This window comes from Cyclospora cayetanensis, unplaced genomic scaffold (genome assembly GCF_002999335.1).
Source record: "Cyclospora cayetanensis isolate NF1_C8 unplaced genomic scaffold, CcayRef3 CcayRef3_contig_24, whole genome shotgun sequence".
In the NCBI taxonomy this organism is placed as follows: Eukaryota; Apicomplexa; class Conoidasida; order Eucoccidiorida; family Eimeriidae; genus Cyclospora; species Cyclospora cayetanensis.
In genome coordinates this window covers 252,482-277,129 of record NW_020312192.1, presented here as the reverse complement: position 1 = coordinate 277,129, position 24,648 = coordinate 252,482, and the positions used below count along the sequence as shown (strand labels likewise).

Genomic DNA, 24,648 nt, shown 5'->3' with positions numbered 1-24,648 from the left:
CTCGCTGCGGCTGTTTTTGTCTCTATGTACGAGTTGTTGCGAAATAGGCACAACAGGGAAGCGAGCGACCCGATTACTGTGGAGGGCCTTGCGGTGCCGTGTAGTGATACCGCACCGCAGCGGACTGCTGCTGCTGCTGCTGGCGTTGCTGCTGCAGCCGGTTTTGCTGCTCTTCTCGGCCACCTTGCACTAATAAAGGCTTTTGTGTAGCGTGACTGCATGCGCTACTAGCGCGGTTGCAGCTGCAGGAGAAAAAAGCAGCAGCGGCAGCGGCGCACGGGGACCGCGGCGCTGCTGCTGCTGCTGCGGCGGCAGCGGCAACAGAGCAGCAGCCGCGCCAGTAACACAGTAGTAAACTTCGTACCTCACAGCGCATTTTCCTCATGCAGAGCCCTTTAGTGCAGGGGAGACTAGCAGCAAACTGAGCCAAGGTGAGCAGCGCCAAGATTTGGGGTGTATAGGCAGGTCTCAGTGTCGCGTGCTCGGAACAGGCCTAATATACCGAGTTGCCGCAACTGCATCTGCTGCTGTTGGCGCCGTTGTTGGTGCTATTTCTGTTGTTGTGCGGGAAAGAGATTATATTTCCTTTGATGCTGCGGCGCAATGCGAATTAACTGCACCAGCACCAGCGGCAGCAGCTGCAGCAGGAGCTCGTGGCACCTGCGGATCGGGTGTGGGCCCTGCAACCCCTGAGATGCATCTCGCCTTTAAAATTGAGTTTAGCTTTTCCTGAGGCACTTAGGGGGTCAAATGGTGCAGCAAGAGTCTTGCTAGACACAACGACGGGCGATCATCTTTTGCAGCCGCTCGTGAACCTGATACCGGAGCACTGACTGACTGCTGTGTGAGAGGGACTCCCTGCTGTGCGAACTCGGGGGCTTGAGTAATTTGCTCGTCATGTTTGACAGTCGCTTGGGGCACAAGACGCAGACAGCCACAGTGCCTCCCGTTTACTGATGTGTATTTACCTCAGGGGCTTCAAATGTACTGCAAGCCGCAGTGGGAGCTGCAGCAGCTCCCACAGTAACGGCTCCGGCAGTGGCAGCAGCAACAGCTGCGGCGGCGGCATCAGCAGTGCAAACGCGAGAACGACAGACACCTGACCTGGCACCGTCGACAGCACCAGCAGTGCAGCGGGAGTCCCGCGGAGGGAGTATTAGTGGCGCAAATAACATCTGCAGCTTATTAGCGCAACTGATTTGTGCTGTATTTGCTGCAGTACAGCACCACCTGCGGAATTCACCGGAACCATCAACGCAGGCAACCCTTCGCCTTTTTAGCCCCCCGCCATGAGCGCTGAACACACGGTTAAGGCAGCAACAGCTGCAGCAGCAGATGGGTTGCAAGGGGAAGGGCAGGAGGAGCATCAGCAGATGCTGCATCTGAAGGGCCGGCAGGAGGAGGAGGGGCAGCAGCAGCAGCACGGTGCAGAGGCTATCTCCGACGCCTACGGCAAGAGCCTCAAGCGGACTGATCAGGAAGACGGAGATCAGCAAGAAGGGCTGCAGCAGCAGCAACAAAAGCAGGAGGAGAAATCTTCGTCCTGCGATGGGATGCAGGAGAATCTGCAAGAAGAGGAGCAGGCATCTCCTCAGAAGCAGAAACCCCAGCAGCGGTCCGAGCAACAGCTGAACTCCACGAAAGTCTCTCAGGATAGCCAGCAGCAAACGCAACCTCAAAGGCAGCAGCAACAGCTGCCTTTTCCATTGCCGCACAAGGCGCCTCCTGTGGAGGTGAAGCTCTTCGTAGGCCGTGTGCCACAGTCGGTGCAGGAGGATCAATTGCGAGACCTTTTCTCCGAGTTTGGCATAGTTACAGACTGCTCAGTTATCCGCGAGAAAAATACCATGAAACACAGGAATAGCGCCTTTGTTAGAATGAGTAGGAAGCCACCACACCTCTAACATTTTGCCCGAGCCTTTCTCATCTGTGGGAGTGCCTGGGGGGAAGGGAAGGGAATACTTCGCACACATCAAATTCTTGCGAGGGAAAGGGGAGGAAGGCTATACTATATAGGCTTCCATGCCTCCTTCTGTGGATACACTATGTGTCGTTTGTGGTGGTCAGTCGTGTGGCTCCGTAGTTAGCCTGTATAAAATATTACAGTCTCCTAGGCGAGCTGCTTTACGCCGTGTGTGTATGGTATGTGAAACTTTCTTGCAGTTGCTCTCGGGGGTATGGTGCCGCCGTTTGATTCACTGCTTTTTGTTTCGTTTTGTTTGCCCATTTCCGGGGGAGTGGGAGGGGTCCATCTTTGCCTCTTCGTCTGTGGTGTGCTCCGTGCCTTTATCTATAGAGACCTTTGAGGCTGTCTCACTGCTGTTGCATCCCATTTGTTTATAATCGTGATTGCATGCGCGCGAAAGCCTTCTGTATAGTGGCGCCTGTATGTAATTATGTGTGTGTGTATGTATGTGTTTATGTGTGTGTATGTATGTGTTTATGTGTATGTATGTGTTTATGTGTATGTATGTGGTTATGTGTATGTATGTGGTTATGTGTATGTTTATGTTTATGTGTATGTGTATGTTTCTTCCTCTCTCCTATTTTCTGCTCAGGTTCCCTCGCGTTTGCGGACGCAGCGATTAGGGCCCTCCATGGCATGCGGGCTCTTGAAGAGGGGGCCCCCCCTTTGGCAGTGAAGTATGCCTCCGGTGAGGCTGCACGCATTGGTCTCTCCGCTGCGGCGGCTGACGGAGGAATTGACAAGGCGAAGCTATTTGTTGGCTCGATCCCGCGCAATGCGACAGAAGACGAGCTGAAGGTGTTTTTCAGCTCTTACGGCACCGTTGACGAGGTCTTTGTCTTGCGGGATAGCGGCAGCGGTGGGGGCAAGGGCTGTGCCTTCGTCAAGTATCGGTACAAAGAAGAGGCGCTCTACGCCATTCGTTCTCTCTCGGGGAGGCATACATTTGCGGGCTGTAGCAGGCCTGTTGATGTCCGCTTCGCGGAGACGAAGGTGAAGCAGCAGCAGCAGCAACAGCAGCAGCAGCAGCAGCAGCGTCTCTCGCCCGTCGCAGCGGCCGCTGCAGCAGCCGCAAAAAATTACAACCCGCGGCAGGCAGGCCCCTGGAGAGAGTATTTCACATCTGACTGCATGCCGTATTACCACAATGAGGCTGAAAACATCACAACGTGGGAGAGGCCCCCAGAGTTTGACGCGCTCTGCAGTGGAGGAGGGGGCTTACGGGGGGCACCTCTGCAAGGCGGGAGCGAGCCGACCGGACCTCCGGGAGCAAACATCTTCGTATTTCACATTCCGAGGGAGTGGGGAAGGCAGCAGTTGCTGGAGGCTTTTGGAGGATTCGGTGCTATAGTCTCCTGCCACGTTGCCATCGATAGAGAAAGCGGAAGAAACAAGGGTTTCGGGTTTGTTTCATACGCGAATACGGCTTCTGCGGCCGCCGCTGTCAATGCGATGAATAACTGCCTCGTCAGCAACAAGCGGCTCAATGTGTCTATTAAGAAGGGCGAGGAGAGACATGCCGCCGTTCACCTTCTGTCACCCACGGCGTCCCAACAGTCTTCGACGAAGAGACAGCAGCAGCAGCAACAGCTACAGCAGCAGCAGCAGCCGCCGCAGCAGGAGCGGCAGCATCAGCAGCCGCAGCAGCAGCAGCAGTACTGCGTTGCCGATGCTGCCGTGCTTGCACCTAAAGCTGCACAGCAGCAGAAGAGTCCAGACACGACAGCGGAAGCGGCAGGCGGATATACTGCTCAACGTATGCCTCCGTATGCCACGCAGTCGCAGCCTCACTTTCAATAACCCTGGGAAGCGCTTCAACGCGTTACAGCTGCAGAAGCTATCAGACATGTATAGCTGCAGCAGAACCACCCGAATGGCAGCAGCAACCATAGCGGCACCCTGAATGCTTACGACAGGGGCTGCCTTCTTTCACTTTACAGCAGCGCCTTCCTCCCCGACATCACCACTCGCAAGCCTCTCCGTTTGTCTCTGCACCGGCAGCAGCAGCTGTTACTGCTGCTGCAACAGCAGCGTCTATACATATGTACGCACACCCATATTCATACATGCATACACTTACACACATGCATCCACTTACACTTACACATACACCTACACACTGGAGCAGCAGCAGCAAGGCCACATACATAAATAGGGCTTCAGGCAACGGCTCTAGCTCATAGAAGGGGATAGCATCGCCACCGTGCTGCCATCCAGCTGGAAGCCGTTCCCACACTTCTGCAGCATCGGCCAGGCGGAGAGCAGAAGAAAGAGTCGCAGCTGTTGCTGCCGAAGGAGGAAGGATGATGCGTGGCACCTACTAAGGCCCCCGAGGACGAGTAGTGAGAGCGCCGACTCCCTCCGTCTCAGTCCGGCACTGCTCTTCTGCCGCTGCGGCTGAAATTTCGGGGAGCAGCAGTTATAGTGGCAACGGCAGCAGCAACTTCAGGAAGAGTGCTGGTGCTACAGTCCGAGCTGACCCTTTCTGGTGCTTTTCCATGTGCTCACCATGGTTCGCTCCGCCCCCCTTCCCTGCCCTGCGCAACCCATGCCGTCACGCACAAGTCGCCTCATCTTTTCTCCCGCCGCAGTATTCATCAACACCCATCCTCTTCGTAGAAAGCATCACGCCGCTTTCCTCTAGCAGCACGAACAGCAGGAGCGGCAGCAGTGACGGTTGAACCAGCAGCGGCTGTGCTACAAAAACACCTGCTGCAAGAGGGATATATATATTTATATATAATCAAGGACTCGGCAGCTGCTGCTGCTGCAGGCAGCACAGAGCACAGCAGCGCCTCCTCATCCTCGTCATCCGTAGCCTTCATCACATCACGCCTCGTTTTTGCTGAGAAAGTTGTTGCAACATAACCACCAGCAGCAACCAGTACAGCGACCTTCGCGCCCCCGCCGGGGTACCTATAGTCTGCCACAGCAGAAGAAAAAATTCGGGATGTCTAGATATCCCAACGGCGGCAGCAACAGCAGCAACAGCAGCAGCAACGCATAGGCCAGACAGCGAACTCAGGAGCAGCAACAAAAGCAACAGCGCGCAACGGCCAGGCAGCGTCTGTTGCAGCAGCAGCGGCACCAGCTGCTTCTGCACCAGCACACAGCGACAACCCAGCTATTTTTGCTGCGGTTTCATTTTATGGGCCTCCCCTGGTCGGGGGCCCTCTCTCCTCGCACAAACTGCTATACTAAGTAGGTATATACTGATATAGCAACTATATATATATTTGTATACATATATACATACATATACATATATACTTGGATTTACAGCCATAGCAGACTACGGGGCCTGGTCTTCGACTCAGGCCCCGTACCACCGCGTACTTCCTGCTTCTTGCTGCAGCACCACTTGCTGGCGCAGCAGCAGAATTGACAGCACTAACAGCTAGCTACACCTTCCCTGAGAAAGCAGCCCGAAGTACACTCGGGCTTGCATCTGCTCGCTGTGACCGATGCCACGAGACTGAGTCATGAACCAACTTTGGGGTGCGTCTCATCGAGGGGGCGCATGCGAGCAAATGTCTCTGCCTTTACATATGCGTATAGTATATATATTTATATATATCCAGTCGGCTAGTCTCTATCATATGTGCGTATTGAACGAATACATTTGAACGGAGGTAGGTAAGTACGTATACATAGATATGCTCAGAGGTTCACAACCGGCTAAAAATGGCCAAACGTATTTGAGCCTATCTGGGTTTAGCCTTTCGGATAACGCAATAACTTCGGTTACGCCCGTATCTTCACTTTGGGGGGTGGGGGGATTGAGCCCTGGCTGCAGCAGCGGATATCGGCCAAGGACCCCACAGCGAGTCTTCATTTCTGGTAAGAACTAGAGGCAGGCACAGGCACCTGGAGCCGATATGTGCGGCAGCAGAAGCAGCAAGTGGTCAATCACTTATCTGATACCCTTAGCAGCGCCAGCAGCAATGGAGGCAGCAAGGATCTCGGCATCGCCACTTAACCTTCAAATACGAGTAGAACGCCTCATGTGGCGCGTTGCGGAAGCAGTCTACATGCACAAATCCTTCTCGGGCCTGCATGATCAAGCTGGATGGCGCTCCTGACATTCCCCTGACCTTTCTTTTATGGAACTTGCTGCATTGTGCCATCTGTGCATGAATTCGCATGCATCCCTTACGGGACAAGCGGTCCTGACTACTGTACAGTTACCTATATGCCAAAGGGTTAGAACCCCTCTTCCCCCTCCGCTCCCCCCGAAAAATCTATGCATTCCCTTGGACGAGTATCTGCATCGAAATCTCCCTTCGGGTCTGCTGAGCGTCTGCTACCTAGATGTTGTATATACTTGATCCCTTTGCATTTCAAGAGCGTTCTACCCACCTCACGCTAGCTTAAGATGTACCGTATTCCCTTGTGTAGCCGCATGTCTGTCGGCCTTAAAGTGTGGGGGCAGAGGAAAGAAGCGTTTCCTTCTTCCCGCACAGGCGGCGGGGCATCTCACTCACTCCCTGTATGTCCGTGTTGCCGCCATCTCCTTCTGCGTGCTATTCCGTACCAGATGGTGTCCTAATACCTTTATGCTTGCATGCCTGAGCGCCACTATCCCATTCCACGGCTAGCTAAGTATATCTCGACATTGCATTCCTCGGCCTTGGCGCCCCTCTCCCTCTTCGCTTGAGAACCTGTAGATTCCTGCCCTCCGTGTGTGTTTTCTCCACAACGCCTTTACTAATCCATTTATAAATTCCTGATGAACAAAGAGGGAGAAAAACATCTCGCTCTTTTCTCTTGGGCTAGGGTGTTTGGTGGGATCTATCGGCTCGCTCAGGTGACCTGACCCTTCGCTCGACACGGTCCTTGTGGCTTTTTTGCTCTTTCCTCCTCTCTAAACAAGTTTAACGGACGCAAATAGAATAATCCACCATTAAAGAACTAGCCATGTGGAAGCATACACTCCTACATACCTAGTACAGCCAGCCAAACGACCAACAGGGACCGCTTCCCCGACTTCCCTGCAGGCTTGCCTAGAGACGGGGGATCTTGCGTAGCTGGGGGCCCCCGTAAGGCCCCGTAAGAAACTCAGATATTTCCTGTTAGTCTGTGTGAGCGTTTATATGGCTTCTGCTTCCGTCGGTTTCAGTGCCCTCGCCGCGGACTCTGGGGCCGTAAAACCTCAAGCCGTCGATGGCCATGCTGATGATGGAAAATGAAACGGCACAGCATGGAAAAGTTGCTGCTGCAGCTGCTGCAGCCACTGCCTGCAGTGCTTCCCTTTTGGTTAGCGCTTTTGCAGCAGCTAGCGCTGACTCTGTTGCTGCTCTTCGCAGACAGCCGAAGAGACCCAGATTTCGCATGGGGAGACAGAAGCTACCTGATCATCCTCCTCATATTCGACGGCGCCCTAGGTCAGTAGAGAAGCTAGGCTCCCGTTTCGTGTTGCTGCCGCCTGCATGTTTCAGGTGGTGCACCTTCTGCACGGCCACTTTTTATGGTTTCTCTGTTGCATATCTCTCCTTTCTCATACAATATTTCTGATTTTCGCTTCCACGCCGGAAGCCACCACACGTCTCAATGCGCGCAATCTGAAACCTCTACGTGCCTGCAAAGCTGCTTTGGTCTTCCACGCACCCTCATACGGCCCTCCAAGGCATAAAGACCTGTCTGTGTGTGTATGTGTGTGTGTGTGTGTGTGTGTGTCTGTCTGTCTGTCTGTCTGTCTGTCTGTCTCTCTCTCTCTCTCTCTCTCTCTCTCTCTATGTCTCTGTTGTGCTGCTTTTCTCATGGCCGCAGGCTTTTTCACTTGCTCGCTCCCAGCGTATGTGGCCACCAGCCGCCTAGGGACCCGCTGCTCTCTGCAGTGGCTGCTCCACAGTTGCCTCCTTGCCGTCAAGCTCACAGCTTGCCTCTTCGTGCTGGGTGTTTGGCGGGCCTCGAGAGCGCCTCCACAGGCACACCGATTCTCTCACCTCTTCCTCGTTTTCCCCATGGCAGATCGAGCTAGTGAGACACATCTGATAGTGCCGCGTCTAAGCATGGTCTCCCAACCATACGACCCCCACATGAAAAGTCCCTAAACGCCAAATTCTAAGAACAGATCTCTATGCACAGGGCTTTAACACCACGGCTTTCCGCCTCTTTCCCGTTTGCTGTCCCCTTCAGGCATACATATGGTCAGCTGCTGCGTCTTCCTGACTCCTGCTGTGTTTCTATCCTTCGCCGCCTACGCGTACCTCTATTCAGAGGCCTCGCCAGGGGGCCCCATAGAGCCCATTCATGACCGCCGGAATGGTGTTGGCGCGCTGAGAGACCTCGAAGGTGCCTCCGCAAATCGCCTTATGACCCTTGCCAATCTCACGGTGATGCTGACCATCGACCTCCTTGACTTGTCGGCTACATTCTCGTCCGCACTAGGTTTGCAGGCACCCTCGAGACCTGATGGCTCAAGGAGATTTACTATGAATCACCCTTGCTTCGCCTTATCTTGCCGTAGCTGGGCCTCTGAAATCGGGTCGAACTCTAAATGGGACACATTCAAAAAATACGCTACGCTCGCGAATGGACCCAAGCCCCTAGCGAACAAACTAAGCAGCAGACGTCTTGCCGGTTGTCTATAGGATACTGAGTAACTTTCCACGTATTAAGCCAGAGGGACAGATTTTTGGCGCGGCAACGGACTAGCTCGCGAGCCAGTTCTTTACTCTAGCAGCGTGCCAGTGACCATGTATGCTGGCTAATATTCGGCCGGCAAGCCAGCTATACTGACGTTTGCTACCTTCTCCTTGGTTCTGTCTGCTTTCTGTGCATGCAGTCTTACAATACAGCTTGCGAGGGCCCCAAGGTGTCTCCCACGGGTCCCTCTTGGCTTTTGCCAGCTGTATGCTAGTACTGGTGCCTACCGCAGTGTTTCTGCTCGGCTTCGCGTTCCCCACAGACCTGCATGCCAGGGGACCTCCTAATAGCTCTCAAGGGACTACGGGGGGCACATTAGGCCGCGGTCCTGACAGGAGACGTTACTGGGTGCCGAGTGGCAAGCCGGCTGTAGGATCGGACATGTTTCTTACGGCGAAGCACGCATTTATAGTGGGGTTCTTTCTTATAGATATCCCTGGTCTTGCTTTTAGGATGGCTTTGCTGCTTCATGGAGGTAGCTCCCAGGGGACCTTGCTTTGTCCGTTTCTGCTAAAGAATTTGACTTGGATATGCCTAAGGCCACTTCAGATGCACCAGTGTGTCTTGGCTGAGAAGGAAGACGCCAGCTGTCATCAGCGAGAAGTCCTCACTGTAGCCACAGATGTTCCTCGACAGATTCGCGCTGCCATTTGTGCTACGGGCTGTCCTGCTACTGGTGCTGATGGCGTCCCAACAAGGAGGGATGGAGTGGGAATCCCGCCAGCCTGCTGCTTCGAAGAGCCTGGACTTCCTGCTGCAGCAGAACTCCACCAACTAAGAAACCACATGGGCAGTTCTTCGACTGGTGATGCAGAAGATGCTACGGCAGTTGCTGCAGCAGCGGCTGCGGCTGTTAGAGAACGACAGCAGGCCTTCCTTCTAAACCTACTGGACATTCAAACCCTCAGTAGCCTCATAAGCAATGAAGCATCCTTCTACTCGGCTCCAGCAGATGTCGCGGAGGCTCACACCCAGGACACAGCCTCTCCAGCGGCTACGGTTACGTCAGCAGCAGCAGGCGGAAGGGGTCACTCCGCATCCACCGTATCCGAGGTGCAGCAACCGGCATACAAGAGGCCTCTACAGCGCTTTATGACTCACGGCCCTCTGCGATTCTTTATGCTGCGCACAAAGCAGCAAGAGGATCAGCAGGCTTCCGCTGTATCAGATCTGGCAACAGGCGCCGTTACAGAGGAGCCAAAGGCACCCCCCTTGGGCAGGGCCTTCACACTCAGTAGATGGAAAAGACAACACAAGGGAAAGGACCAACACAATCTATTTAGGAACTATCGATCTGTCATTTTGCCGCCCTCTGCAGTAAGAACTGGAGCAAACGGCCCAGCAAAAAATCGTTTGACTCCAATACGAGAAAGGGCAGCGACAACTGTGGCACCCGCAACAACAGCAGATCAGCAGTTCCCTCTACCTTTTAGCAAGAGACTTGGGGAGCGTTTAGCATCTCTAAGGGCATTCAGAGGACGCAGACGCTCTACAGTTCCCTCATGCTCTAAGAAACAAGGGGAGCAACAGCCAGAGCAGCCGGAAGAGCAGCCGCAGCAAAAGTCGCTTCTTGTGCAGCTTCCTGCACGAAGCGCCGCTGTTGAGTCGGGTTCCCTTTCTGGCCTTAGGGGACCCACGGAAAGCGAATCGCAAACATTCACAGCACAGGATTCCTTTCCTGCCTCCATATCGCAAGTCTGTTTCCCTTACCGGGAGGATCCCAAAGATCTTCTCAGCCGTGGAAAGTCCAGGCATCCCCCAGCGCACTCCCAGCAGGCTCCACAATACAAGCCGCAGCAACAGCGCGGAGACGACCCGGCAAGTCCAGGAAAGGAAATGATAGACGGGGCGCTTCTTACCTTCGGTCGACGCCCTGAAAAGGCTCCGAGACTAGCCACAGGAGGCTTCTCGCCCAGAGGCCCTGAGCAGACTCTCGACCTTGCCCAGTCCTGCACCATGCACAGGCACGGACACGCACCTTGCAGGGATGGGGGCGCTGCTTTTGCACTGGAGCCTTACGACGCATGCCAGGGTCTAGCGGAAACTGCACCGACGGCGGGAACAGCCCAAAGCGGCAGCTGCTCTAAAATACCTCTCGGCTGGCTGCAACTGGACACGTTCAATCCGGCACCAGCCGCTATCTACACGGCACCATTGGCAGCACCGACCGCACAGATGAATGGACAAAAAAGCAAGCAACCGGGAGACCTTTTCCCCCACGAGCTCTCTTGCCTCGCTTCACGAACCTTATGGGTGCCACCGCTCAGGAAGAGGAGGCACTCGGCAACAGCGGCAGCCGACACTTCCCACCAGCAGCAACAAGCGCGGCGGCTAGGACCAAAGGCTTCACAACAGGGGCAGCTACCGATCTTTATTGAACGGCCTCATCAGAAGCTGCTTGATGCTCTGAGGCGACAACAGTGGGAGCTGCTGCAGGAAGGGTTCCCAGTGAAACGCATTGGTTTTTCTCTACTGCTGAAGCGGCTGCTTATACTGCTGCTGCGCCCCCGCGGAAGAGGATTTGCTGCTGTCACAGACAGTGGAGTGCATATAAGCCGCAAGCAACAGCTCCTACTTGCTTTTGTTGCCATTTTTACACACTTGGCGAAGCTTTTGCTAGTTCTCCACCCCTTCATAAGCACCCTTATTGCGCAGCAGCAGCAACTGGAAGAAAGGCTGCACGAGGAAGAATCTTTGGTGCAGAAGGCTCCGGGGGAGCTGCTCCTAATGGGCGAGGGCGGACTTTTATTGCTGATTCTTATATCGCTGCTGGTGCTGCTACAGGCAACCCTGTATTTGTGTCTCTCTGTCCCTTTCCTGGATACACTTTTCGTAGCTGTTGGTGGATGCCTGAGCCTCGCGTCTTTGCAAGGACTGCTGGCTACCATAGAAACGCTCTTCCATAGTCCCCACAGGAGTGAAGGGCCCCCTAAGAGAAATCCAGGGGCTCCAGGTGTGGATATATGGTTTATAGAGCTGCCTGTGGCCGAGATATTGCTTCGGTTGGTGCTATGTGCCCCCCCTTTCTTCTCGCTGCTACAGCTAATCCTGCCAGTTTGCAGCTTGCTCTGCCTCCGGAGCACCGTGGCGTGCTGTGAGCTTATCAAGTTGCTGCTGTTGCTGCGCCTAATGCCGATGCCGAAGTTGTGATCTGCATCGCACCCGCTCCCGCAGTGTGTGGTGCTACTGTTGTTCCTGCAGCCATCAGCTACTCTTAGGCATTGCACTTTGCGTTTGTGTCCAATGTTCTTGACTGCAGCGTGGCAGCCACGCTCCGCGGCTACACTAAGGCAGCAGTCGGAGCACCAATACACAGTGGACGAGCCGTTCACCTACTCGGGACCCCCTGGTGGAGACGATCCCGCAGTCCCTGCAGGCACCGCCGGAGTGCTGCTGCTGCTGCTGTGCAGTAGCATGGGGGCCCCCCTATCACTTCATGCCCTCTTGGTAGGGGGCCCCCTACTGCGCAGCGTGCGGCTGTGCGACCAGCTACTGCAGCACCACTTCGATGCAACGGTGCTGCTGTTGTGTTCTCGGGGTATCACTGCAGGTTGGGCCCCTAACCGGCTGCTGCTTGTTGTACACTTCTGCTACTTCTGCTTCTGCTGCTGTTATATGATGCTCTCTTGTAGCGTGCGGCTGCTGCAATTGCGGCGGTGCGAGCTGCTTTTGCAGATGCAGCTACTTCTGGAACCGTTGCACCCTGCAATGCAATCGCAGGAAACCGGGGCAACAGGGGCAGCTGTTTCCGCCGGTTTAGATTTTGATGATGCAGCTGCAGGGGGGGGACCGTCAGACACTTCGCTGCACGGCCAAAGAGCATACTCAGCAGCAGCGGCTGTTGCTGTGGCCCCTTCACAGCCTCCCTATATTTTGCTGTCTGAGGTTCATAGGCACCTGCAGACGGAGGGGTTTTTCTCCTTTAGCAGCAGCATCTGGCCTCCCTGCTGGTAAGGAGAAGAAGCCCTTGTAGTAGGGTTTACCAGCAACAAGCACAGTCAGCGACAACACTAGTAATGCTTTTTGTAGTTGTAACTGCAAGAGGTGTACTGCCCAGTGGGTAAGGCTGGGCTTTGGGCGGGCCTAAGATTAATGCTGCAAAACCACCTTGCAATATTTAATCTCAATGACAGCATCGCTTGAGGCCCCTGCAAAGGCCTAGTTGTCTACGATGTTCGTAGCTGCGTTTGCCAAAGACTTTGGCTTGAAGGGTTACAAGCCGAGTATCATAATGTACAATAAGTTGAGTATATTCAAATAAAGAACCAATGGGCCTTCTCTGGGCGCAGCAGCGGAAGGAAGCGCCATTGACAGCAAAGCCGTATCAATGATAAGAAATAATAGCAGCATCAGCTGATACGACAAACAAGCAAACGCACGAAGAAGGGTGCCCCCGCTAAGGGTATTGGGCCATTGATGCTTCTTGCGCCTAGCAATGCCCGAGTGTAACGTACATCAAATGCATCTGATAGTGCTGCCGTGGCTGCTGTTGCTGTGGCCACCGGTGCTGCGGAATCCCAAAACGTCCCTCAAAAAAACGAAACCGCTTTCACATCAATTACCCTACGATACAAGCGGCAGCAGGAGAAGAGACAGCTACAACTTGGGCGGCAAAGCGTGGTGGACGCACCAAAGCAACCACTGGAGCGATGCCAGGAGGAGGCATGACAGACACACTGCGATAGAAGTACGCGACGCCGTTCTTGCCAATCCAGCATGAACTACTATACTACAGCTACGAAGCTCGCACTACCGGCACAGCTTTTAGACATTCGCCGCCTTTGTAGATGTGTCGCCGGCGAAAAGGGCAGATTTGGGGGATTCGTCTTCGTCCACAACGGTGGCAGCGTCCGAGATCTGCAAACACGGAATATCGCAGGGCATGGGGTGGTGCAGTTGGCAGAACTGATACAGCTGTTTGCGATGCTGCTGTTGCTGATATCGCGTATGTGTTGGAAGCAGCCAGCACTGCTGTTATTTGTGCTTCAGCCCCCCAGAGCGTCCGTTGCACCAGCTGCAGTAGCAACAGTAACAGGTATGGCCTTGCCTGTGTTACCTCAGCTTTACTTGCTGACTTCGCGTGTACTCCAGCCTTTGATTCGCCCTGGTTCTCCGCTTCTTCGTCTTCAACGTAATAATACTCATACACCACCTCTGCCTCCCGGTAAGCGTCCAACAAAGACTGAGTTTTCTCCAGAGCCTCACTAAACTCGCCCTCCTCCAAACCCTCCTTCACGTACCTGAAAATACACCGTCGACCGGAGCAGCACCAGCACCAGCCGCAATAGAGACCACAGATTCCAGCAATCGTATTTTCGTACGTTGCACGCAGGTGCTCTTAGGAAGCCGCAGGATCTACAGCGTTTGGAGGCTAGGCCTAGTAATTTGCCTGAAGACGAAGGCCCTTTTGGCGAGCATTTTTTGAGCATCTTGCAAAGTCCGTTGGATCTGCAGAGCATTGGCTGTGTGGTTCGCTACGAGGCAGCACGCCCTGCTGGTAGCCCCCAAGGGGCCCTCATCAGATCCAAGAGGCGGCTGGGAGCAAAGAGAGGCCTTGAACGCTGTCGGTATCCAGTCAACAAAGGTATATTCCTTGTGATGTTTTATGGCACGGATCGACTCCTGGACCTCACTAGGGGTGATGGGGCCTCTGTGGAAGCCACAAACGCACATGAATACACATATGCTAGCCCGTATGTCCTATAAACACAAAAAGCTCCTGCCAGAGGGACATTTATAGCTTCTGGCAATGCAGAAAGCAAAGGTAACCGTGTACCTCTACAAAATCGGCAACAGCAGCAGTACAGCAGTAACCGCAACACCAAAAAAGAGTTGGAAGAGGGGCAACGAAAAGCATCTGCAGTCTTTCGCATAACAGCAACAACAAGGTATGCATAACCTGTAGAAAAGATTAGCTGTCAGGAACATCCCCTCGGCATAGAGAGTGGAGAAGAGGCTCTGCTTTTGCTTGAAAACCTCTAGCGTAATATCTCGTGTGGAGGTCTTCACGTAGGGAAGACGCGCTTTTGAAACAATGGGAGCATAGGAGGCAGAGAGAAAGGATAGGGCCGGCAGAGGAATCGCATTCGATAGCAGGCCCGACAAGTCGCATGTCGATGCTGACGGGAAGCGAAGAGACAACGTAATGCCTTAACATGAAAAGCGCACACCAGCAGGCAGCAACAAATTCTTAAATTCCAAGGCGTAGTGCAGCCCTCATGCATAATCCCCATGTGAAAGGCATAACAGAAGTGCATGCAGGGGGAGGCTAGAAATTGATGGCTTCACTTCTATGGCGCCCTGCATGAGATGCCATTTATGTGCCTATCAAAGCGAGGGATCCACACAGGCACTGTGGGGACCTCTGTGATAGAGTACATTTCAAAGGGAGAGACACACCAGTCAAGTGTGGTGTGGTACTTACTGGCAAGGGCCTGTGCTATGACCTGATTGATATCCGCAATGAAGGGATGGACGGAGGCAACAGTCGATCTAATGAGGCCAGAGAGAGCTGCGTTATCCATGAGGAGCGCCCCCCCACCCCTTTCTATAATTCCATCTACTGAGAGTAGGGCATTGTACGGTTCCAGACAGCTAGCTGATTGGCTTGCCAGACGGCTAGCTGTCTGGCCACCTGGGTAGGAAGGACAATAGGTAGCTGGCCACAACAGATTCTCCAGCACCGAGACCTTGGGGGCCTCAACAGAGAGTAGAGAAAGTAATTCTTCTCCAAATCCAGAACCGGCACCCCCTCCCAGAGAACGCATGCACAGTACCCCTGAAAACTCCCAGAGCAGCCGCAGACTATGATTACACGCTCCTGACCATACGGAGGCAATACAGATATGAGCTCTAGAAAGGATAGAGCCTTGCCCAGGTGTAAGATGGAGAAGAGCAACTAGCGGCCAAAAGATGTCAAGGTTAAGGCGTAAAAGCTTCATAAGCGTTCACTAGAGCCTACTCCCTAGCTCCCGTTTCTCACAGGTTGAGCCTCTACCATATGAAGTCTAAATAGCTACTTAACTAACTGATAACGCAATTATCTGCCTAGCTCAAAAGGCATTATCCGATTATATGGAGCGTACCTGCGGGCATGTCTGTTGCCTCCAGCTGTATCCTTAGTGCTTCTTCGGCGAGGCCCCTGATGGGGTCGGTGGACGCAAGTCGCCTGCCTCTAGGAAACAAACAAGAGCCGTCCTCTTTACCGCCTACAAAAGAAGAAGGCGAAAAGAGGAGACCCAAGCTGCTGCGGGTAATCTCGCTCTGACATTCAGAGTCCAAATCCAGCATGGCACACCTGAAAGCACGCCGACAATAGTGGTGCATCAAAGGGAAAGATGCCGCTGAAGCAGCTTCGGCAGGCAAGAAACAGGTGCAGCAGCAAGAAGCACGGGGACAGAGGGGAGTCAGAAGTGAGAGGGCCGACGAAACCAAGAGGATGATAGAAAGACGAAAGCGTACAACGGGGAAGACAATGAAAGCTACATAACGCGGGTACACATCTAGACAGCGCGTGAAATGATACACTGAAGGAAGAATACAAGCACTTGGTATGGATTGGCGTTCATTTTTTAGGGCCTTGGCTGTGCGGACATTCGCCTGAGCACCTGTGCACGTGCGGGTTTATCCCCAGGTCTGCGTAAAAACCCTATTGGGGAATATGCAAAAGGATAAACGGTCGCTAAGGTGAACGTTCCTACGCATATCCTTATATATATATGCGCGCGGGTTCTAAATGTGCATCTATAAGCCTCCAGATGGGCTCATGTACACTCTGTATGAGCATCTACATGGACACACGCATCTGAAATGAAACGGTAAGCGGAACCATTAGGATGCCTCCAGAAGTCATTAATACCCCTTTGCCTAGCTGTATCCGTGGATAAATATTGAAACGGAAATCAGTGAGGAAAGGATCTGCCATGAGGGCGGGAGACCTACGAATCGGACGCTCAACATTCGCATCGCTCAGGTGTACAGTTAAAGGGCTCCTGCTGGTTTAAACCGTAGGAGTACATGGACACGCGTACAGAGTCTCAGCGCGGGGAAACAGGTAGAGATCACTCTTGAGGCTGACCGTGGGACTTTTTTGCCTTTTTCTGTCTCGGAGAAAAAACAATCCTCCGATGGCGGGACATCGTCTTTCCCTTCTTTGGTGTTCATGAAATTCATGTGGTCGCTATGCTGGCCCCAAGTCAGTCTCTTCAAGGGTATTCCAGGCCGCCCTTCGTAAGTAAGGCATTGTTCAGCTAACAACAAATCCCAAAATGCGCATCCGGTGCGAAGGCCTGCCTGGCCAAAATGCAGGCAGATAACCTGACGCACCATTTGCAAGTGTACGTTTACAGAGATACTCTCTGAAGAAACCCAAAGAAAACCCTCTGTGAGGCCCTGAGGATGGCCGAAAACTGGATACCATGCACAGGAAGTTACCCAATGGCCAGTGGTAAGAACCACTGGGCTTAAGAAACAGCGGCAGCAACAGCAGCTGAACCGCAAGAAAAAAGCATTAATCCTCAAAATAACATTGAATATCACATTTAAACAAGATAGAGGGCGTACAAACCCATGGGAACAGATTGAGGCGTAGATCGATCGAGGCTGCCAGTGAGCGCTAGTCGCATGCCAAGAGGGGCCCTTCTTTCTCCACTGCCTACGCCGTACGGATTCGCTTTCGCTTCGGACAGTCCTTCAAGTGGTGGTTAAGCAGATCTAAGAGCAGAGTAAGATTAGGGAGGAAGGGTCGGGAAGTCGGCGTGTCTCCCTTGAGCCCTAAGGATACAGTTGGCCCGTGTAGCGCCCCGTGGAGGAGATAAATGCAACTTCGGGCATGTGTAAGGAGGCATTACCTGCGACTGGAACTGAGCCTACCACTGGTGCTGCCATGCCTAGTGCTGCTGGTCCCAGTATTGCCTCTGATCTCACTGAGTCCCGTTTTTCTAGTGCAGCCTATGAAGCCAGGCAACGAGCAACGGCTCATTTTTGTTGCGCAGCCGCATGAAGCGCGCTCTCAGCTTCCCTCCCACCAAAGATCGGCTCAAACGAAGGGTACTCTACGTAGCTTTGAGACCTAGACGCTAGGTTGTAGAACAAATGCACTGTGGTATACACTGGTTGATATGCTCTTGATAGGCAGGGCCCCTGGTAGCAAAGCTATTTCGTAGAGGTTAAGGGTGCCAGCCTGCAGGGCTCGAAGGAGGCGGCCTTTAATCTGCAAAAGACTGAGGATAAACCGTGGCGGGACCCCCATTGACTACACAGATTCTCGACAGGCCTGGGCAAAGACTAAAAACTTTACTCTAAGGGTTCCCCAGAGAACAGTGCTTGATGACTTGGCAATTGCGAGCAAGAGATCCGCAGAAGCTCTCTTTCAAGCCAATCGGGGGCCCACTGCGGTACAGGAGAGGCACCTAAGGCCTTCCCCCAACCTCTCAACACCCCCTCACCATTAAGAGCCCGTTCAGGGGAGGGCCCCAGGGACTGTTTCACTCGTGGCCTAGCTGAGTTAATTCCTCCAGGAATTCATTGGGGCTTACGAACTCAGTAGAGCCGAAGATGAGCTGAGGAGACACCGCAAGATGAGGCGGCTGCCACAACGCTTGCAGCAGCTGCGGCAGCGGTCGCTATACCCTTTGAGGCCAGTCAGTAGGGGTGCCTGGCTCGTGTGACTTTCGAGACGGACAGAAAAGAAGTGTTTGTGGGTTTTCATACATCCACTTGGGACTGGTGTTTTGCCCGGTCGCGCAACAGCACCGCCAGCGAATAATAGCCACGGATTCCCCGTACCTGTTTCTGCGTCCTAGCAGCCAGTTCTCTGATCGCTGCAGCCTCCACGTAAGAGGCCCCTCCCACAACAAAGACGATTGCTTGTCTAACTGGGCTGCCTCGAACTGAGTGTCCGCCAGGAGACACGGCTGTGCTGCCGGGCCCTGATGATCGCTGTCCTCGCTGCAGCAGGAACGGCCGCCAGACACACACAGTTGACATCCACATAGCACCAGCAAATCAGGTGACAATGGTCCTGCAGTATGTTCTCTGACGCCCCCAGATCGAGGCCTTCTTGGTGGTGTGCGCAAAAAGGGTTTTATAGGAGCTGTCAAGGAAGAGTCCATCACAAATACCTTGAGGCTCATCGTTTGGCGTCCTGGAGCCTCCTGGCCCTCGAGGAGACCCTCAAGGAGCTGCGCAATGGGAGACGCCTTTCTCACCAAAAGGTTCTTGACCCCCTAATAGATAGAGCAGCAGACAGAGCTGCAGAGGGCTTGACATGATGGACTTGGACACAGCGCACTGCGCCCTTAGAATTGCATACAGGAAGCAAGGAGGAGTGAGAATTCAACGGTTAAACGAATATACGCACAGGAAGGCTTCGGAATTTGGACACAATGAGGAGGTCAAAGGCATGGAGACAAGTAGCGGACTCACAGAGTGAGCGCCATGAAGGCAGACACAGAGGCAAGGGGTAGGGGTAGTAGGGGAGGGACGGCAATAGAAAGACGAAGAGTGGCGAAAAGGGCAAGGTGGAGAAAAGGAGAAGGGAAAAATAGCAAGATATCGAAGAGGCGTGCCTGAAGAAGCCCCCGTCCTTTGTCTAGAAACTTCGTGCCAAGGCCTTCGAGGGCCGCAGAGGCCGAGGAGGTTCCTGAGGGGGTCACGCTTTGCAATTCCCAGTTCATTGAGCGGATTGCCTGAAGCAGAGAACAAGATCGGAGCCAAGGAGAAGCACTGAGAGGCAGATAGCAGGTTGGGAGGAGGCCTCAGATGCAGGCATGAGTCACACCAAAGATATGCAGAAAGAAAACGGCTTCGGCCGGTAAGGTTGGTGGCAGATATGCAGGGCGACTACATATGACAGTGCAGGCAGAAAAAGAGGCCGCTGTAATTGGAAACAGGTAACCAAGGGGATAGACAGCACGCTTGAGCAGAATGCCACATAAACAGGTTCAAAAGTGAGATGCGCGTTGTAGACATATCCGGTGTCTTAGAAAAACAGGGGTTATGTGGCTATTCTAATTCTGACTCTCTAGCGCTACTTCACGTAGTCCATAAGGACTTAATTCTACTCCTTTGAATAAGTACTGAGAGTAATATATACAGTTGGAAAAGGGTCAGCAGGAGACACGAGGAAGCACACCGAGAGGTAAACGGCAAGAAGAGAACGGAGGCCGTCAGACAGAGAGACTATAAGAGGGATAGGTGGAAATAGAAAGAAGGCTTATGATGAACGGGAGGGCTGGAACGGCAGAAGGAAAGGGAGCCGCAGGGCCTTTGTGGGGTCTGACGCTGAATTTGCTAAGGAACTGAAGGGATGCGACGTCTGCCCCTTGTTTCTGCAACTCGGAGATGAGAGCTTCGAATTGTGGCTTTGGGAAAGAAGCTGAGGAGCCAGCAAGAAAGGACGCCTCAAGAAGTCAGATGCGGAGAGTAAGAGACGCTCTAGGGCTAAAGACTGGGGCGAGTGGGCACAACACAGGCAGAAATAGCAAGAAACCGCATCCTGAGGGTCGTGTGTGAGACAGGTCAACAATGTTGAGTCAGCACAAAAAGTCGAGGGAAGAGGAAACACGCAGAGACGGGTGCGCTAAGTCAGCGGCAAAGGACGGTCTGCGCGGACGTCTAGAGACGTAAAGACACGCGAGGAGGCGCAATTTGTCTTCGAGCGTCCCGGGAGCCTCAGGAGCCAGACACTGGCGGACAGCTGAGGTGACAGCCGCCTCGCGGTCTTGAGGGAGGCCTTGCTCAAGCTCGAAGTATCTAAAAGAGGGCAGAACGCAGCAAGAAGGGGGCAGAGACATTGAGCCTGCGAAGGCGCTTAAAGTAAGGGAGGCTGTCGGAGCCATGAATTCTTGCAGGGAAATTGGCAGCAGGGGACGCGCAGAGCTGAGGAGGAGGGCTAGGCGAATTTGAAGCAAAGTGGGAAAAGAAGGCCGCGCGGCCAGACAGGAGAAGAGACTCGCAGACTCGCGGGTGTCCATACACAGCGACAAGGGGAGGAGAAGGGGCTGCACAAGAAGACAGAGATACTGTATGCAAAGATGAGGAGATTTCAGACGTAAGCCACCACCTGTCGAGTCCTCTTTCCTTGATTGTAGAGACAAGGGCCGTCGCAATAGTGGTATGCGCATCGAGGGAACGCTTCTTGTCTGCGAGGTCTGGTAGCACATCGACTGCCTTTAAAATATCGGAAGAGAAGTCGGCCCCGCCTACGTAGCACAGCAGCCAAGGCAACCCAATGCGTAGAGAGAGAGAGCTAGGCAGGGAGGTGGCAGCGTAGCGTAAGCGTATTTCGCGGCCGTGCACCCTTTCCAAGCCTAGCATACATCCCGAGGGTCTGTCTAGGGGTTCTGAAGAATGAAGAGTTTTTGGCCCTTTCAGGAGGTCTGGTGACAGGGTTTCCCCTCTGCGTCGAAGAATCCCGGCAGCTTATACTTCGGCCTCACCTGGTTGAGAGAAGGCATCAGGCTTGCTACGACCCATCTTAGCGAGCTCTGTGTTGTAATCGGTCAGCATCTGGCTGACGGCCGCTGCAGCCACTGGGAAGGGGGAGAACGCGTGCTCTTTCCAGAACAGGTCTCGCCTGAGAGCATGCCTTAAAGCTCGAAATCTGAGCCTAACGTTTGCACTCTACACCGGAGAGCCGTACAGACACAGACAGACAGAGAGACAGAGAGACAGACAGACAGACAGAGAGACAGAGACAGAGAGAGACAGAGAGAGACAGAGAGAGAGAGAGACAGACAGACAGACAGACAGAGAGACGGAGAGACAGGCAGACAGACAGAGAGGCAGACAGACAGAGAGGCAGGCTCTCTGTGTGGCTCGTCTCGTGTAGCCGGCTGCCGAAAGCACTTCACGTCTGAAGTATGAATCCACACTCCGAAGAGCATCCGTGAAGCCTTAGGCTCGTACTTTTCAAGGTCAAAGGTCTTCGGAGTGCTGCCCTTTCCTTCTGCACTCGCAGTTGTTACAGTGACCCTGTTCAGCCTGCAGCTTGCATACACCGACACTCGCCGAAACTGTAGCTGTCCCGTGTACTCATGTATGTAGTTGCATCAGAAGCACCTTTCCGCGATGCAAAGGGACGATAGCAACTGACACCTACAATTCTAGAGGGCACTCCACCAAGGCGGTCCGTCAGCCTTTCACCGAGGAACCTGCCCTGCTGCAACTCCCCATTTTCCCGCAAACCAGCGAGCCACCCTTAGAGCCTTGTCACAGAGCCCATCACCCCACAACTGGCGAGCTGATCGGGGACGTGCTAGCCAACTAGCTAACTTAAAAGCGACGGCCTGGCGGACCTAAGCTTGAGAAGGTCATGTATCAGGGCACCGTAGAGCCAGGTATGCTGCAGCATCGTTAAAAGATCGAATTCTCTGTCCTGAAGCAGCAGAAGGCGCAGCACCAGCACGGTAAAAAGGCATGCATGCATTCACAGGGTGCGTGAGCAGCAGCATTAGTGGCAACGGTCTCTGAATCCAGAGGATGGCATCAACGGTGGGACACAAGCAGCAGCAGAGCCACAGCAAATAGCATACCAGGAGGATGAGCAGCGGCTTGGTGACCGCTGCTGTAGCGGATCCGAACATCTGCGAAAAAGCCTTCGCAGGAAGGGCCTCCACCATTTCCTGCGCAAGGACATGCAGCTTCACGCTCTGCCCCACTTGTCTACTACGCATCCCTCCTGAAGCCAGCGTGCATTGCTACCTACAAGGCTCCTTTGCAAGAATTCGCTCGTTTCTCTAAATCTTCATATGCGCGGATTTGCACTATTTTTCTCCCCTTCTGATATCCGGTATGCGTCCTTTTTTCTACTTTGTCTTCTGGTGCTTTGCATCATCTCCATGCTGCCTACACTGGCTCCAATCATATCTGCCTGCATCCCTCTGTCCATCCTTTTCCTCCGCTCCACTGCCCCCCACCCCTCTGAAAGGCTCGTGTCTCTCCATGAGGCTGTGGCGTTGCTCTCTCTCTCTCTCTTCCCTCTCACAGTCTCCTTTGCTTCTCCTGATCGCTACCATCCAGCCCTTCTGCTTGCGTGGATGACTTTAATGCTTATACATGTATCTATCTATGCATGTGTGTACCTATCTATGCATGTTTGTACCTATCTATGTATATATGTATATATATATGTGTGTGTGTATATGTGTGTTTTCCTCTGTCGCGCTTTGCCGTCGACTGCCTAGCCGTTCTCCCCCCGACTCCCTCGCTCTCCTTTACTTTAGAACGAACCTGCAACCTCAGGGCAACGCTTCGAGCTGGCGAGGAGGCGCTTGAGGAACAGTTGATCAGGGGCACAACCCCTGAGTGGACAGAGTCGAGACAAGAAGTGACACAGAGAGGGGAAGAGGACACCACCACTGAAAACAGCAGAGCCCTCTAAAGGAAGGAACCTGATAGCTGCATCGCAGCTGCAGGATCAGATCAGGAGGCCGCAACCGGAGATTAAGAGCACCAACAAAACACGGTGTATGTATACCGCCGTACCGAGAGTTGCGAGGACGCTGAGGAGCCCCTCAGCAGCTGCATCGATTGCGGCCTGCACGGCCTCGTCACCAGACGTTCCGTGCATGCGCGAGAACAGCCCGGGGAGGTTCAGTGAAAACTCGCAGGGAGACAAGCAAATGAATCCCACATGGCGTTCTACAACAGAGACAACTGCACCGACCGTGCCCTAAGGAACCAAACGCAGCGGCAGGGACCCCACAGGGAGGCAGCAGCGCAATGCGAACAGGCGACCGCCTCTAGTAGTGTGGTCAGTCAGCCTCGCGAGACGGCAAGGGTGCAGGCAAGACAGAGCGTCGTCAGACCCCCTTCATCGAGCCACGCTCATAGGATGCAGCAGGCACGAGCCAGAAAACTGGGAACGCGACCCCAGGCTAGCACACAGAATTACACCCTCAGAGGCACGCACAGCACCCTGCAGGTGCAAGTTGTAAGGGAGTTACAGATCTAGTCACAGAAAGTACTAGTGTCTGGATGTGAGAGCTAGCTCGCGTAAGGCAGGAAGCACACTGACACAGACAGTGAGGAGGAAGGCTGGTGAGAGGGCTTGGAGCAGAAGAATAGGGACGGCAAGGTTCTAAGGGGGTTTGCAAGGTCTCTTACTGCCCTGGCGGCTCCCTCTGCCAGCTGCTGCAGCAGTTCTGTCTGCACGCCGGAGGTAAAATTGATGTAATAAAGAGCATAGAGCCGGGCTTCCATGTCTCTGATAATAGCGCTTATTGATTCTTTGCTGCTAGACACTAAATACACCGCTGGAGCCTCAACAATGGGGGTTCGTGACGCAGAGAGCGACAGCGGAAGCGTCACGCCGTGCCTGCGCAACACTCCTATCTAGAATTCCGAAACACACAGGCAAGGCAACGAGGCCGCAAGGAAGTGCAGACAGATGAGAAGAATGACAGGCACACATGAACACACACACACATATATATATATATAGATATACATAGATACACATTCATATATATACATATGACAAGGTGGACGATATCGTGGCTTGCGTGCTCTAGGGATACGTCTCGCACGAGTCACGAGACAAAAGGTCTGTTCGTTTATGCCTGGCGCGCCTAAATTGGGGTCCTTACGGTCATTAGAGGAGCGAGAATATCCTTTGCTGCTTCATCAAAGATAAGAACCTTCCAGGGAGCTCCGCCTCCTACCGGATGCCCCCCAAAGGAGCCTCCACGGCCGCCGAAGGCGCTCGTTTGCGGTTTCCGCAGCTGCAGCATCTCCTGCAGCGCGGTTGTCTGCTTTTGTTCCAAATCGAACGACATTTTGCGTGCGGGAGCGCAGACACTCTTGCGACTGCCCTAATTGAGCCAGGTTGCGGCCCGGAGAAGGGGACTCAATGAAGAGCTACAGGGACCCCTTAGAACTTTCAGAGAACGAGAAGTGGCTTAGATCGGCCAGGGAGTCTGGAAAGGTCTGGATTCAGGATTTCCTTGACGTCATTTTTTTTGCTGTCTTGCTTGTCTGGAACCGAGGCCACGGATAATGACTTAGATTGTAGATATTCGAAGTGTCTCTCT

The 24,648-nt window shown here is 53.6% G+C and overlaps 3 protein-coding genes and 1 pseudogene across 3 annotated transcripts; 2 read left to right on the top strand and 2 right to left on the bottom strand.

The window, feature by feature from the left end:
- The first annotated feature begins 2,602 nt into the window (after nt 1-2,602).
- Nucleotides 2,603-3,858, top strand: LOC34618863 (annotated as a pseudogene).
- A 4,963-nt stretch (nt 3,859-8,821) lies between these two features.
- LOC113147485 lies at nt 8,822-14,760 on the top strand. The gene is made up of 8 exons (XM_026338226.1): nt 8,822-10,159; nt 10,331-10,867; nt 11,009-11,708; nt 11,874-12,564; nt 13,494-13,745; nt 14,069-14,181; nt 14,355-14,502; nt 14,628-14,760. Exons 1-8 carry the CDS (start codon nt 8,822-8,824, stop codon nt 14,758-14,760), a joined length of 3,912 nt encoding a protein of 1,303 aa, XP_026194011.1.
- Nucleotides 14,761-14,904: 144 nt separating this feature from the next.
- On the bottom strand, nt 14,905-16,942 carry LOC113147483 (tubulin alpha chain-like). The gene is made up of 3 exons (XM_026338225.1): nt 16,692-16,942; nt 15,700-15,911; nt 14,905-15,392 (listed from the first exon to the last, which is right to left on the bottom strand). The coding sequence occupies exons 1-3, from the start codon at nt 16,940-16,942 to the stop codon at nt 14,905-14,907; spliced, it is 951 nt and encodes a 316-aa protein (XP_026194010.1).
- A 1,157-nt stretch (nt 16,943-18,099) lies between these two features.
- Nucleotides 18,100-24,393, bottom strand: LOC34618860 (protein sly1). The gene is made up of 14 exons (XM_026338224.1): nt 24,205-24,393; nt 23,102-23,288; nt 22,847-22,917; nt 22,150-22,239; nt 21,913-21,992; nt 21,524-21,598; nt 21,055-21,191; nt 20,679-20,817; nt 20,229-20,368; nt 19,897-19,991; nt 19,183-19,302; nt 18,736-18,840; nt 18,401-18,562; nt 18,100-18,174 (listed from the first exon to the last, which is right to left on the bottom strand). The coding sequence occupies exons 1-14, from the start codon at nt 24,391-24,393 to the stop codon at nt 18,100-18,102; spliced, it is 1,665 nt and encodes a 554-aa protein (XP_026194009.1).
- Nucleotides 24,394-24,648: the final 255 nt, after the last annotated feature.